The 16,429-nt window shown below is 51.5% G+C and overlaps 1 protein-coding gene across 1 annotated transcript in view; it reads right to left on the reverse strand.

The window, feature by feature from the left end:
- Positions 1–320: 320 nt before the first annotated feature.
- Positions 321–16,429, reverse strand: part of LOC122380405 — a 44,712-nt gene continuing 28,603 nt past the window's right edge. Inside the window, exons 2-4 of the mRNA XM_043363557.1 lie at positions 14,824–15,077; positions 3,174–4,821; positions 321–1,586 (exon numbers count right to left, since the gene is read on the reverse strand). Of these exons, the coding sequence (XP_043219492.1) occupies positions 1,392–1,586; positions 3,174–4,821; positions 14,824–14,954 (1,974 nt within the window). The 5' untranslated portion in view covers positions 14,955–15,077 and the 3' untranslated portion in view covers positions 321–1,391. The remainder of the gene's footprint in view (positions 1,587–3,173; positions 4,822–14,823; positions 15,078–16,429) is intronic.

Consider the following 16,429-nt stretch of genomic DNA (forward strand, 5'->3'; position numbering starts at 1 on the left):
AATGAGCTTTGATACTGGACACACTTGCATGGGGAACTCGCGCCCATTTGCCTGTCTATTATGTTCTGTGTAAACTTTGGGACATTATGGCGGCCCATAGAGTAACAAATTACTGCGATTCTAGTATAGACTCAGCTATGATGCCACTGTATCTGTGTTGCCACGCCATTGGCGCAAAGGTCTCTCCACTCTCTCCTGTTTGCCATGTGTGATTGTGGCTCTATTTTGTCGCCTTAGGTATCCCGAAACCACTATGGGATGGATGTTCCACTCTCATTTCAAACACCAAAACTAATCCAGATACCAGTAGACAGAGTGCATCAGCTTTCGTTGTTTATTATCAACATATGCAATACAAATAAATATCATACAAAACTACGCTCACATGGGCGTAGCATGAGACGGCACGATGGTCCCGGCAGACCGTACAGAGACATCTGTCGGTCATTACACGAACCAACTGGGCCGCACCTCGCGCGGCCGGGCCTCGGCACACACCGGCTCAAAACAGCTAAGCTACCGCTAAGCTAGCGACGTCCGCGACCGGTTTTGGGGGAAGAGAAGCGAGAAATACGATATATGCAGTACCAAACGTATTGTTGGCAGCTGTGGAAGACTACAATACAGACGCAAGACGGAGAAGCATCCTTCTTAAAATAAAAAAAAAATCGTGAGGCGTTTATGTTCTCTAGCGTTCTAGCAAGTCCGGCTGCTTCTAGACTGTCTGTGATATCGTCAAGAGTTTAAAAAGCTTTTCTTTAGCAAAACGGTGTTATCTAATGCGAGATTTAGCACACGTACAAACACAGAGCAATACACTTTTAAACTCCTCAAGGAAGTCGTGGAGTACACTAGCGATTATGGTTATTATGGACTGAAGTGCGGCGTCACATTCAGGATTCAATGACGTCATGATGAAAGAACAATGTACAAGGCGGATAACAGCGAGTAAAGCATATTTACCAAAGCATTCGCTCGCGTGGGAGGAGAAAACAGAATAACTACAGAAAAGTACGAGTGAATGACTGGGGGTTTCCAAATTCGAGATTCCGACCTAACGAAGATGACTGAAGCTTAATCCTTTCAAGTAAGACGAGACGCAATACTTTATACACGATAAAATGCTGAGATGTACACGTTTACGAATACAATTCGTGCCAGGTCGCCTAACCGAGTCTAATACCTTCAGGCATTGGCGCTCGGAAACATCGCATTGGCACACAAGTACAAAAATATGTCGACACTGTGACGAATGCAGCACACTCAGCAGAGCCGCTCAAAAGTCGAGCCGGCTCCTGACGCAGCCGGACTCGCTAAGGCGGCGGCCGACATTGTGCCAGCCACGGAGGCGACTGGCTCGTTCACCACGATCCGTGCGCGGGTCCGGACGGCTAGAGGGCGCCGAACAGGTGCCTGCCCTTGGTGCAGTACCAGCTGATGAGCATGATGCTGCCAACCAGGGCGGCCAGCACGAGTACCACGACGGCAGTCCGCCACAGACGCCGGGTGCGCCGGCTCGCCTCGGCCCGCTCCTTGAGGGCGGAGGCACCTCGCACGTCCAGCGTGAACTCGCTCACCTTGCGGTCCTGCGAGTCGGGGCGGCGCGGGGTTAGTAAGAGAGGCAAGCGCGACAGAGAGGCGAGAGCTGTTAGCAGACACATGGAAGCTGGGTTACAGACACGCACAGTAGCTAGGCGGGTTAAACAGGTTACCTAGGTCGGCAGTGAAAGGAGAGCAGTCGGAAGTTAACACTTAGCAGTTAGCAGTACCTACCTAATTGACAAATTTCACCCAGTAGGTACACATCTGTTTTTTATGACTTGGAAATTGTTGTATAGGCACCGACCGAGTTTTCGGCGAAGAAGTATAGCCAGACACTCCAAGGACATCACCAGGGCCAATATGTTAATTTTCTCTCGTTTCTTTGAATTGGATCAGCATGCAGCTTCGAAGTTTTTTCATAAACTAGACAAGTCATGTTTGGCCCATCGGCGCATTAGAAAATGTTTGTCAGGCACGCAACAAGTCGTCATGCTGATAGTCGTTTACACGTGCGCCGACGTCTAACACTCGCAAACGGATGCATAAAGCCGGTTCAACAGTCGATGAGATGTCACGTCAATGTTGGTCCAATAAGTCGAAAGCAGTCGCTCGTCGAATGAAACCCAGCCAGAGAAAGCATGCACATGGAGTTTTCGTATGTTAAGTTTCAAGAAACGTTCAGTCTCAAAGGTAATGTAATTGGGCGCATGCATGCTGCCAAACTGAGTTGATAGAGCGCGACATGGATGGCTTTTGTACAACTATTGGTGTGGAATGCTGCCCTAAACATTAACTTTCTGTGTCCGTAAAAGATGGGAGTGGCTGCATTCACCCTCCGATATAGGTGGATGAGTTAACGACATGATACGTAGAGTTCAGACCTTGTTTTGCTACAGTTCCAGTACGCTTCGCGTCAGCTAACTGCTAGTAACAACAGCTTTATTTTGATGAATGCTTATTATTATTGGTCATCCACACAAAACATGCTCGAAATATGTAATCACGGCGAATACCGTATAACTGACATAGTATGTCCCATTGGCGAAACTATCCCGCTCTTAAGACGTCTACTCAAGAAAGGTAAAGCTGACAATAAGGAGACGGAAAAAGCACCACTTAACGTTCAACATCAACATTAACAACGTGAGTTTTATGTACAAATGAGCAAGGGTCGAAAGGTAGCAGCATGCTCTTTCCTCGCACTGGACATCACACTATTGTCCTCGTTTGTTTGAAGTCTGTTCGGCGATATGCTATACAAAAGCCCCGAACAGGGTTTACAGCTACATCAAACACTATAAGAAAAAGGCGGGTAAACAATAACCACACAACGGCAGTGACATGTCGGCAGAGCTTGGCATCCGTACCACCTGTCACCCTCCGCATGCAGCCCATCCCAACGGGGCTCCGGATCGGTCGTCACGCGTCATTTATGTCTCACGTCACGTCACCTAAACGGTCACTATGTGACGTCATCAGTTCAGTCGCCCCCATTGGCCCAAAGTGATCCACACAAACAGTCATTTCCGTATTTCCCGAGACATTCCAGCTACACATCGCCACATCAACACACAAACATACAGAGACTGGCAGCTCTAGGCTCGCCGTCGGGCGGCCGGGCGCGCACTCACATGAAGACCAGCGGCTCTCTTCACCTCCTGCAGATGGAGCGGCGCCGGCTGCAGCGCGCCGTAGCCGCTGCCGGAGCCGGCGCCGTAGTAGGTGTTCCACAGGCGCTGCTGCTCGGGGGCGCCCAGAGACGGCGGACCCAGTCGGAAGTCACCGTCGGCGCCAGCAAACTTGACGTGCCGCCCCAAGGGGACACTGGCCGGGCCCGAGGGCGCCGTGGCTACAGCCGGCTCGACCACAACAGCCGTGAGGGCGTTCGGGTCGAGAGGTTCGGCAGCGCGCACGGTGGGCGTCGGCCGCAGGCCGGGCAGCTCGGCCAGCCGCTGGAGCCAGCCGTGGCTGATGGGCAGCCGTGGAGGAACAGGCGGCGACGGCGTGCGACCATCGCTGGGTCGCCTGCTGCCAGCATCCGGCCACGACTCGTCCTCGCCCTCCTCGTTCACCAGCAGCTTGCGGCCGTTGGTGCGCAGCCCGGAGCGCTGCCAGAGGTCGGTGACGAAGGCCACCGGCGCGGCGGCCAGGGCCGGGTCGGGTCGGCCCGAGCCGCGCGACGCCTGCGACGAGGCCACCGAGCCTGTCGACGAGCCCGCCGAAGATCGCGCGTCGCTGCCGGCACGGCGGACCAGCGACACAGAGCGACTGTTGGCAATGACCTGACTGAACTGAGCCAGGACATGGTCAGGGGTTAGCTGGTCACCAAACGAAAGGGCGGGAGTCAGGGGGCGCGGATGCAGCGTGGCCGCCGGGGAAAGTTCGGGAGAAGTCAGTACGAGGAGAGAGTCTGTGACGATGGAATCTGGGCCTGTGTCCAGCGGTGGCGCAGATGAACGGAGGGCAGGAACTTCGTTCCTGGGAGATGAGATGAAGAAGGATGGGGCCTGCGAAGGAGAACCGATGACGAATGATGGCGCAGGAAGACTTTTGGTCCAATCTCGATGAGATGGAGCGTCCTGCAAATGACGACAGTTCGGAGAGATTCTTTTGACGAAGACAGGGTTCAGCTCAACGGTGATGTTGGGACAAGCGTTGCTGGATGATGGCGGCGCAACCGACTTCGTGTGGCGACACCTGACTCCAATGAACACCACATACTCTGAATTTTTCGTGATGGTTGTTTTCGGACACTCTGCCGGTTGCGCGCTAATCGTCGTCACCACGACGCTCTTGACGAACTCGGGGTTTGCCACGAGCGTCGGGCGGGATGGCGGCCTTCGTCTGACTGCCGCCTTCCTTGCCGTCCTCTGCCGTGACGACGTCGTCCTGCGCTCCTCTCCGGGCTTGGGCCTCAGTCTCGCCAGGTTTACAGACATCCCACTCACGAACTCGCTATCCATCTTGAGCACATCCAGGCCGGCCCAGCCATGGCTCTGCCGCAGCTGGAGCGCCCTGCGTGGCGGCGGCGCTGGCGGCGGTGGCGGGGTCCTCGCTGGTCGCCGGGCGGGACCCGCGGAGGTCACGCTCAACCGCTCCGTATCCAGGTCTCCACCCGGGGCGCTATCGCCGGCGGAGATGGGCCGGGCGTACTCCGGCGAGCCGGGTGGCTCGTACGCCGGCGAGTACGGCAGGATGTAGTCGCCACTGAGCTCGGCGTCTCCACGGCCGTCGGGGGCTGTCAGCACTGTCGGTCCCTCTCTGTACAGCGGGTTCACCCTGCCGAGGAAGGAAGGACACCGGTCAATCAAGGCGGCCACAGACGCGCGCAGCGCTGCACGCTGTTCGCCCGTGTGCAGGGAGCGCGGCTGATCGTATATGCGGGGTCACGTTCGTTGTCAGAAAGGATGGCGACTCAGCGGGGGTCGGCGGCTGGGTGCAGGGGAGGCGGTGCCCAGTAGCTGCCAGCACCAGGCGCCGGCCGATTGCGCTGCTAATTGGCCGATAAGGCGGGCCGTTTCACGGGCCATCACCGTCGGACAAAGGCGCAGGGTCAGCCCTGACGGCCTAGTCTGGCGGGCCGCAGCGGAGGGAGGTGCTGGCAGTGGTGCTGCCGCACTCGAGACTTACTCAGCCGTGCAACCCCATGGGCTGTTAAATTAATCTTTTCAGGGTAATAACCAATGACCATCCAGCCTTAACATATCAAGCAGGCCTCCATTAACAACCGAGGAGCCTCAGGCATAGTGTTCCTCTTTCATACAGCAAATCGAACAGTTAATCGTAATGATAAACCTAAGGACAACAGTTTGACGATAAGAACGCCTAATTGCATTCCTCCCAACGTCTCGTACTCACGTTCACAAGTGATTCGTGTCCGCAACTGTCTAGTCCGCAGCACCTAATTTCTCTGCTAATGCGACAGCCGACAGCTATTCACTCACGCACCCTTTGATTCACGCAATAACTGACCACGTCACACTGAGGAACAGGCGAGGCTCGTAAGGCGGGCGAGTGTTCACCCACGCGCGACGCTGCGACTGGGAGGAGCCGTCATGCGGAAGGTCATTTCCGCGAGAAATTTCGCACCGCGTGCGCGTTCAACTGGAACACGACCACGATGCAGTGACTCATGTCGTGGCAGTGACCACGCCCTGTGGTCGGCCCGGCCGTGTCCGGCACAGGGGCTATTGCGGTCTTCAGGAGCGCCCCTGGAGCGGCTGTGCTCCACAGACAGTGCTTGACGTGCGGTTAACGGGTCGAGGGGATCGGCCGAGAAAGGCGTGACGCCGCTCGGCGTCAGAGAGGGCTCCAGGGAGTGTCGTGACGCTCGAGAGCGGTCTCTCGAGGGGTTGGTGGTCAAACGGACCAGACACACAGCTCGTGGGCCTTGAACGATGCTGGTCGCGTGTAGTGTGGGTAATGAAGTATCAACATTCCCAGACGGTAAACCATTTTATCTGGGCTATTATTCGGTATTTGGGCAAAGTTCATAAGAACCGAGATGCTTCCAACGCGAGATAACAGTTCAGCTTTGGCGGGGATTGGTGGTATTTTTAAGTAAGTTCTAATCGCAAGCGTCTTCCATTGCGTTTTGGGATTCCTTCTTTCCAGTGTCAGAGCATCAGCATGTGTAACAGCGAAGTGGCATATGGAAACGTTCACAATTAAAGGATTTTAAGCGATTCTGAAGTTACGCCAGGGCAATGTATTTCATTTTGTGAACCGGCGACAGTAGATCTTCGTTGAGTATCCTGCAGAGCGCAGACAATGTCTATTTAAAGCTGAAAACTGGACGGCTGAGCAGATCGGCGTTCAGATGAAATCCCTCTTCAGAGAATCCACTTTACTGTGAGACTGGATATTGCGCTGACATGGCATGCATGGCTGCCAGGACTACTCCGAGGGTAAAAGAGCAGCACCGAAATCGCAAATCACTGTGCAGTCTTGTCGACCACAGAGTGAGGCCGCACATATTAATACCGGGACTTTCTTCCAAGCTGTCACGATAGACATGATCCGACGCATCATGGCGGCGACTGAGGAGTGGCCGTCTTGGAGAGCTTAGCCAGCAGTTTCAGCGCGGCAGAAGCCGCACGGAGGCAGCAGGTGCAGTGCAAGACGGCTTTGCCTGACATCCGAGACGGTGGGATGGAGTCCGCCGGCTATTGTGTTTGGCGGACAATACCGGGCGCTAGGAAGCCTTTTGATGGTGATGTGTGGGTGGCGGGTGCCGAACCGTGAACGTGTAGCAAGCATGCAAGCCCGTGAATGCGTCAAAGATGACAGGAAGCGCCCAGCGATGGCTAACATTTGCATGAACTAGCGACAGCAAGGAAAAATGCACTCTCGTATTCAAATGTGGGTGACCTCAACACTGTAATATGGGTAAGCAACTGATTTGTTTTTAAGCTTACAAATGAGATGGGAGATATGGCCAGTGGCCACTGCACTCCGGCCTCTGCCTCTCGGCGTGCAGTGTTGACAAGGGCTGAAGTAACTTTGTGGTACACATCACAGACGTCCCCAGGGGCGTAGGCAGGGGGGGGGGGCCACTGGGCCATGGCCCCCCCCCCCTTGGGCGCCGAAGGCGCCCTTTGCGATTGGAGGGCGCCGAAGGCGCCCTCCAATCGCAAATGCAATTGTGATATAATCGAATCGAAAAACAATCGCGACTGGAGGGCGCCCTCCAATCGCGAATGTGTTTACAGGGAAAATACGGATGGAGGGCGCCCTCGGAGGACGCCCATTCCAAATACGCCCTCCAAATACGGTTGGAGGGCTCCCTCGGGCGCCCTCCAACCACATTTGTAGGCTGTAGCTCTCTAAGCGTAACGGTGGTCGCCTATGTAAGCCGCTGTCCTGTAAATAAGCGCCCTCTCACCCGAAGGCGCCCTCCTGTAGGTCGCCACCCTGCTACACATTGCCGCCCTTCTGCTGATCGGCGTCCTCATAATTATTGGCGCTCTCCTACCTATTGAGCCCTCATGTGAAATTTTGAAGGCCGCCTTTCTCCCTTTTGGCACCCTCTTGTTCAGTGCCGCCCTCCTACCTATTGGTTCCCTAGTCCTTCCTGTTGAATGTTAATCGGGGCCCTTCTCCTATTGGCGCCCTCGTGTAGATCGCCGCCCTCCTAACCACTGGCACCCTCCTGTTGATCACCGCCCTCCTATCCACTGGCACCTTCCTGTTGACCAGCGCCCTCCGCACAGACGCCCTCCTGTTCGTGTCATCCTCTTGAGCAAAGGCGCCCTCCTCACCATTGCCACCCCCATTTTAATCGTCACCCTTCCGCTCATTGGCGACTTCCAGTTGATGACCGCCCTCCCACCTATTGGCGACCTCTTGTTGATCGCCACCCTCCTATTGGTGCTGTCCTGTTCCTCGCCACCCTCTTACCTGGTGGCGCCCTCCTGTTGATTGTTGATCGGCGCCCTCCTACCTATTGGTGCCCTCCTGTTGATCGCTGCCCTTCTACCTATTGGCAACATCCGTTGATCGCTGCCCTCCTATCATTTATTTACTCCTTTGGCATGTTTTTCAACTTAGTCGTTCTATTGCACATAGTTGATGTCTTGCCTGTGAAAACTGCCACAAATGAACGTGCATTCAGCACAAGGAATGAAGTATCTATACCTACCAAAACTATCTACGCTCTACGATGCATAAAACACGTCTTTGGTCTTAACGGATTGATCCTACTTTACGTGCATCATGGCATCTATATGGATTACGATTAAGTATTGTCAACAGGTTCGGGCGCAACAGCAGGCATCTGAAGTTTCGGTGATTGAAACTGGTTATGTGGGTACACTGTATGAATCTGTGAGAAGGCTATGAAGGCTGGTCTGAGGTAATTTGGATGATGTTTACGCATCTCGCGCTCCGGTATCAATCCGATACGGTGATCTGGTGCGTAGATATGCCACCGCCAATAAACTTTTATACATCGACACCCATGAGCCAAGCTTTCTGTACAGTTTGTGTGGCAGCGGCCCGACCAAACCTTAGGTATTTTTTACACCTTCAAATTTGGTAAAAGAGCGAGAGGAGCTTTGAACAGTGATCGTATAAAAGGCGTGCCTAAAAAGCGGAGGAAAAGGTTGTTTTCAAAAATTTCGCGCGCCTTCGGCGCAGCATTTCAAGAACACTTGACCTTTTGTGACCTGGAGTATAATGAATACACACGATGCAAAATCAATGCAGCACGACCTATACGAGGTTACGCAAAAAAAAAACTGGTGGCATGGTAAAAAACGCCTCCCAACCCCCCAACCCCCACTGAGCGATTTTTTATCTCGCGACCGTATGGCGCCCTCCTTGGGTGAGGTGGCGCCCTCCAAACCCTTGGCCCCCCCCTTCGCGATTTTCTAAATACGCCGCTGGACGTCCCTTTCTTCAAGAGGAGTGGTTGGGGCGTCACCCCAGCACTCAACGTTGCATGCCATTGTCCTGCTAAAGGGCAGAAGGCTACATCTGGAAGTTATCGTCGACATCTCACGAACCACCTGGGTCCATAAATAAACAAAAAGCGTCGGAACGTGTCTCTGAACAGCGTCAGATCACCAGTGTCGCAGCTACACAGCAGGGTGCAGCCTCGTAATCCATGGAAATGACGTCAGACTGCACGACCATATGAAGAAAGCGTGGCACTGTCCTCGCCGCCAGCCATAAAGTCGTATCTTAACATTCAGGAAGCGCGCCTTAAAGGTAGTGTGCCAGCTTTCCTGGACCGTATGGAGTTAATGGCCCAGATAAGGAGAACCGGATTTTTAGAACTTATCCATACCTTCAAAACTCATGGAAACGTCTTAAATTCTTCAAATTTTGAGTACCCCAGTGCGAAATTCGCCCCGACGGGTTGTCGGTCGTACCCCAACCACATTTCACACCACTATGAACAATAAATGCACACACTGAAATCGCTATTACCGATATGCTCATCCAATCAAGTTTCGATAAACCCGTTCATCATCAGCTCCTGCGGTTTCGAACACGCCTGTTAGGTGGTGCGGTAGACCGCGCCCAAAGCCAGGGCCCCGGTAACGTGAGTTAGCCGAGTCAGGGCAGCGTGCGCTGATCCAAGCCGGAGCCGCGCGTCCTCCCGGTGTCATGTGATAGCCCGGGGCCGCCCGCGGGGATGCGGTAGACCGCGCCCAAAGCTGCGGCCCCGGCTTGGGTCAGCGCACGCTGCCCCGACTCGGCTACCTCACGTTACCGGGGCCCTGGCTTTGGGCGCGGCTTCTGCTCATACTTTGTGGTGCGGTGGTGGTGCGTCGGGCTGCGCGCTCTGACTTCGGCCAAGAAAAATGTGTCAGCTGATCATTGTCATTTCTGCCACTTGCGTGTGGTGAAATGGGGTCATAACGTAGGGGAGAGTGGGGTAATTTGGCCGGTAGTAGTAGTTTGGCGGCCGCCCCCACCTGTACGATGTCTAATAAAAGTGAGTGAAATAACTCTAGTCTCTATTCATTTGTCATGGGTAGAAATAACTGGAGGACAAATGTCAAAACTTTGCCCCTCGTAATTCTATTCAAAATTAATAAAACGTTAATTTCATTAGAAAATGGTAACTTTTACTTCTGTTTACAAAGTTGTATAACATGTAGTATTTGGGATAAAAACGAATTCAGACATTATAGCGCCATTCTTGGGGGTGTTCAGCGGTTCCAAGAGCAATTTCATTTAATTCCGTATAGCCGTGATGACTTTATACACAAAAATTTTCAGAATGGCAATATGGGGTAATTTGGCCGGGACTAGCGGGGCAACCTGGCCGGTGCGCTCATGGTCACTATGATGGGACGGTTGAGTTTTCATGGTCAATTGTACCATAAATGACATGATTCATGACCAAATTTGACTACTTTGATGCCTTGCTTCCGATTGGTCAACTGTAAGAGCATGTGACGTCATCAAAGGTTACCAAACGTTTTTTTTGCTAATAAATCCTTACATAAAAATGGTACAGCCGCACAAATGGTCTCATTCTGTTCAGCTCGCCAAGGCGCATCGAATGATATGCATGATGACCTTGAACTCACGTAACCTTGAGGTCAAGCGACCTGAGGTAACGTGACCTGAAGCCAAACTTGACCTTGACCTTGACCTTGACCTCTCGAGGTCAACACATACATGTTTCGATGCGGAATGACGAGAGAATTACGATGGTGTTTTTAGTTTTGGCCTAGCTTGATTACTTCAAAAGTTATTCGTTAAAAACTGTCTTTGCATCTAGAGCCGCTAATTTGGCTATTTTGACCCCTGTGACCCCATGAGTCAACCTCCAAAATGTGGTAAATGCGTCATAGGACACACGTCATTGCTGAATCTGAAGCTGACTCGCAATATAACAGAAAATCCCGACCGCAAACTAACACCGGCCAAATTACCCCACATCCCCGGCCAAATAACCCTGCTAGTGGGGCAATTTGGCCGCCTTGCAGACCTTTGTAATACGTCACAATTTCAATATAAGTAATTACTCTATCATTTCAAGTTCACTGTCCAGTAAAGTAAAATGAATGCGACACCTGCCAGCGTTGAGAAAATGCAGAAATGTGTCGTCAATTTTAAGTTACATCGTTTTCTAAAAAAAAACGGCCAAATTACCCCACTCTCCCCTATGAGACGGCTTTTTCATATCAATTATTTTACATAAAATCATATTTCAAACCATACACTGTAAACTCATTTTGACAAGGGGTTGTCGTACAACGACGAGCGTTTGTCAAAAATACTAATAAAGGTTATGTCGAACGACGAATATCTTGTCATAGTTGGTTGAATCAACAGGGCAAATATAAGTATCAGCCCCAGCACCTAGTCGACCATTCATAAAATTGACGAGGATTATGGAGGCTATTGTGGAAACTACCAGGGTCCTATTCGTAATATGGAACATAGATTTGCTTATGATTTGTAATTTATATCCTTGTCGAAAGAACCAGCTACACCATTGCAACAATACTGATACATACTTATGTAATCTATGTCCTTGTCGAAGGTATCAGCTACACCTTTGCAACACGGACTTAGTTACGCTAGTTAGACGTGTGAGTAGTAACATACACAAAGCTGTTACTTGTTATATAGGTGGCGCCAAAAACGTTTCCGGCCGTTTGATTTTGAAAGTTTCAGTTGCGCACCAACCGCCGTGCAGTGATGTGGCCTCCTGCGCACTTCCGTGAAAATGGTAGGTGATAACAGTGTTCGGTCGTTTTTGTCATTTTTTAATGAAATGTATGTCTTTCAACTGATAGTAATGCAGATTGAATCAGAGAAATTTGCTGAATAAGTGCGTGATGTATGAAAGTAAGCACAATGTGTTCTGCTGCAGGCCATATTGTTCTGCATATGCTATAATATAGCGATGCTTTCTTTCAGGCTTTCATCAGGAGCGAAAGCTCCAGCTTGCAAACGAGGGTCGCTACACTGCAAAGACAGCAAACTGCAGAAACTCAAGAAGTCTAAAAATGAAAAAGCACCTGAATTCCAAGGGGCTAATGAATTTGAATGCCCCTTAGATTCGAATGGGTTTGCCCCGTAAAATTTGTGTTCCGCAGACTTAGAAATAACATATTTCCAAATCAAGGCATTCCTCGATGTTGCGAGTCCCAAAACCAGTTATTGCGAGGCCTTTTCGCATGCGTTATTGCCCTTGCCCCTTGGGTCATCAGTGTCATCACCATTGTGTGTAATGTGTATGTACCATTTTAAATACATGACCTACTTTCAGTAATGTTGTTTTGCTGTAATAATAAGACTGCAGAGCGGCGACCTGCGATTTGTGGAAAAAACTGACGAATATAAGGGAGGTCTTTGTAAAACGTTACAAGCCTGAGACTAGTAGATTGCTTATAAGTACAGGTTTGCTGCACGTAGATATTACTATGCTAACTAAGATTTGCATTGATTTGACTTCACAAGTACACGGCTCAGCCCTGTTAAATGCAAACATGCGCAGGTCTTTACCTAGTAGCGGCATGATTATAACTAGGAACACAGTCGTTCACACAACAATGACAAAGCAAACTTTGGTAGCTAGACTAACGAACTACATGTGAGTGGGTTGTAAGAACAGCTACCATGACAAACAATAGGGTCGTTCGATGACATGGTAAAGGGTGCGGGGATTTGCGCTAAATAATTTTCCTTGTAAAAGTAACAAACGTTTGTTGAAATGAGTTTACAGTGTAAATAATGTTCGACAGCCAAATAAAAGAAACAATACCAATACAGGCTAACAGTTTAAGGCTCGACATTGTGTTGTCTACGATTAGACAGCTGATAAGTCATTCCCGTACGTCGTATGGTCGTAACACTATAATGACCTTTGCTTATTGTCACATGTGCGCCGCATTCGCGATTGTTGCCGACGCTTGGCCGACGCCTGTTTGCAGGTGAGCCCACTACAGTTGTTATATATATCGAAAAATCGATAAACTTTTAGGCGAAAAAGGCACTATTCCAGGCCCATTTTTGATTTTTTTTGCGATATTAGGTAAAAACAGAAGCTTCTTATCCTAGGAAAAATAAAATGGGAAATCTTTCAAAGGTGGCACACTACCTTTAAACACATCCAGCGTTGGCATCAAACAGGGATTTCAGCCCTAACTCTTCAAGAGTAGCTGAGAGACGGGATTATATAATCGGCGAGTTACACGGGAGAGTCCTTTCGACATGAGATCAGCCGGGATTAAATTAATTATCAAAGTGGCAGAGACAGCCCTTCAAGGCAGAAGTTCTTCAATAATTACTGAAAACGTATACATAGTGTTAGCCCCGTCTGGCAGCATCACTAGGTTTTCATAGGTTTTTTTTTAGAATTATTATTTGTGATCCTTATTGGCATGCACAGAGCGGAATGTATGAAGATTGAAGGTAGAATATGTTATATGGACAGTCTACATATGCCTCAAATTAAACAAACATCAAACAAAAGTGAGGCAATGCAATCATATCCCTCTTTTCTACGTGAAAAGAACTTTGGGAAAAAATTAGCAGCGGAGGAGGCATGCAGTGACATTATCCTACACTGTGTATACTGTATCCTATATAGGGCGATTTTCGTCGTCAAGTTGTCATTCATTCATCGTGAAAAGACGGGTGTGTGCTGGAGCGTCGGAGACGGAACAAGAAAAAGTGACATGCTTGGATATATTGCTGAAGAGTGCAGGCCGAAGGATAACAGTGAAAGCGCGTGTCCTATTCACCGAGTTGTCGGCATTCATTCATCGATCTGAGTTAAAGCGGGTACTGCCTGTCCATTGACGGCTGATAAGACGCTTCTTTCAGAGCAGCAGTGCCGCAACTAGACGTGGACCTTCTTCGCGAACAGGGTAGTTGCGAACGTGCTTCCTCGGCGTGTAGACATTGCGGTTCCAGACCGCTTCCTAGGAAGGCGCTTCGACAGTTTTGAATGCATTTGCAGTAAAAATGGAGCTGCTTACTTTCATATTGCATGTATGGCTCCGAAATGTGGTTAGTTTTGGTGAGCAGGTTGTGGTTCAAGGACGGTCAAAGGCAGGACTTTTCATGAAATGCCGGGTACTAGGAAATCAGATACAGTTCCTACAATTTACCAGGACTACTTAGCCCAATTATCTATACGTACATGACACCAAAAAGCAGGCTTGTGTAAGTAATAACGCTGTTTTTAGACTCAGAAAATATGCCAGATGTAGCTGATTTCGATGCAACAGAGGGCGCCTCTTCTGGCCAGATCAGATGGTGATGTAACCAGTCTAAATGGTTGTGTATCTAACCAAAACGGTTCAGGAAGCGCCGGCCGTTTGAGGAGGCCCAGGAAGGGGCAGCATCACGCGCATCGTGCCGGCGCTGCTCGTGCATGTGAAGCATGCCAATCTACTGTTCAAACACGGGCCGAAACAGCCACCACTTCGGCGAGATTAGGTAAATGCAGCAAAAATCAGGTCAGTTTCTGGCCCCAGGGTGGCGTCTGGCACACAAACCCGCTTTGGCCGGCGCCGCGGTCAGGTGCCGCCACAAACCCGTCGAGAGTCGGGTTATCACCTGGTAACCCTTGAAGGTGAACAAAAATACCTAACCGACAGGGCGCTATCGCCGGCAGGCAGACTTCCCACGCTACAGACCCAAACCCATATTTCCCACAGTCCAAAGTCAAGAGCGCGCTTAGTGTGCGCTTTATACGAACGAAACGTTTTTAGCTCTTCAAGCGGTACAACGCTTCCGGCGGCCTTCCACCTTCGGCAGCTCGTTCTGACTGCGACCCAGCCCCGAGTCCCGCCCCGTGCTCACCGTGTTACGCTGTAGACAGGCTGGGGACGTCGACGGTGCTGTCCCCGTCCGGCTATGGTCGCCAGCGGGTCGTCGGTGAGCAGCGGCTCGTCTGAGCCGACGCGCCGCTCGCCCTGCAGCCACTTGAGCATGGCGAGACGACGGCGGGTGGCGGGCTGCGCTCAGCGGCCCGGGCCGGGGCGCGGCCGGCCGGGGCGGGTCCAGTACGGCGGACGGACCGGGCGGTAGATCTCAGCCATTCTGTACGGCGGGCACTGCAACAACAAGAGATAACACGTGAGAGCACTGCAGGGTGGCGATGAGAAAGGCAGCCAACATAGGCCTGTTAACATCACTGTGCACAGTTCAGCAGCTTGACTAAAGAAGATACTCATCCTTTCAGTTTGAACCCACCTAAAGCAAACGAGTTAACAGGTTCGACCGTGATGGTATTTTTACAATCACGATTCATACCCACTATCGGAAACTCATAATGTTACCGGCATGGACAGGTGCCCGAAGGCCCGACTAATTTTCCCGGATCTGGCGATGATGGCAATTTAGACACCGTCGGAAGCTGCTGTCATTCGGGCCCGGGAAGTAGTTCCAAACAGGCCCGTTCTGCTTTAATTTGACAGCTCGGGGATCGGCGACAAAAATCGGTCGTCAGTTTGGAGCCGCTGAAGCTCCAGCGCAGGACAAGCTACAACGCCGTAGCAAAAAGCACCGCCGTAGCGCTTCCGCTAGCGATCGGCCCAGCACGCCACCGATGCGATGGTAAATACGCTCGGCATTCCGCACTGTCAGACTCCAAGCCGGAACATGAATCTACCATCGACAACTGTCAGCCCCCGACGGCGCCTGTCAAGGCCCACAGGTCCTGCTAGCCCTCTGCGGGCGCTGCTGCAGCTCCCTGCAATCACCGGGACACCTGGACCGCTCCCTGTCGAGACCGGCACTGAAACCTCGAGCTGCTGAATGCCGCCGAGCGTCCTCGTAATGACGACTTACGTGTGGCGGCCGTGTGCGGACGGGCACTAGTACAAAAACGGCTTGGAGAGCTCGTCACGCCGTGCCTGTGGCCCACCGCAGCCGCGCCGACGCGACGGACTACATGGAAAAAGCGCCTCGGACAGGCACAGGAAGCCGTCCAGCGGCCACCAAGGCCAGCAGCCGCGGCCAGCACGCTGACATGTTTGTCAAGTCGGCCGAACGTGTTGAGGTCGCGTCTCCCGGGGCTTATCCGCGCGGCCATGGCGAGATCATGTCCTCCCCAATGTCGTCGCAGACAGACGCCAAAAACGCAAACAATGTGCAACTAATCAGGAGAGCGGCAATAAAAAGGCAGTTACCAGACCCGTACCGGTTGGTGACATGAACGGGCGCGGATAATTGCATATTTTCGGGTTTGATTTCGGTCAGCCGACATAGAGAAAAGCTGTCCGGTGGCAGAGAACCTGTGTTGTCGGTTGCGAAAGGCCGCGGGAACAGCGACACATCCGGTCGATAAGAATGCCGGTTTCCCGGCACCATTCATACAGAGTGGCAGGACAGGATTAGTCGTAAATGCCGACGGCGAAGACATGACTTCTTAGATGACTTCAAGTGAATGATTGACAGGTAAAGG

This window comes from Amphibalanus amphitrite, unplaced genomic scaffold (genome assembly GCF_019059575.1).
Source record: "Amphibalanus amphitrite isolate SeventyFive unplaced genomic scaffold, NRLGWU_Aamphi_draft 000097F_arrow, whole genome shotgun sequence".
NCBI lineage: Eukaryota > Metazoa > Arthropoda > Thecostraca > Balanomorpha > Balanidae > Amphibalanus > Amphibalanus amphitrite.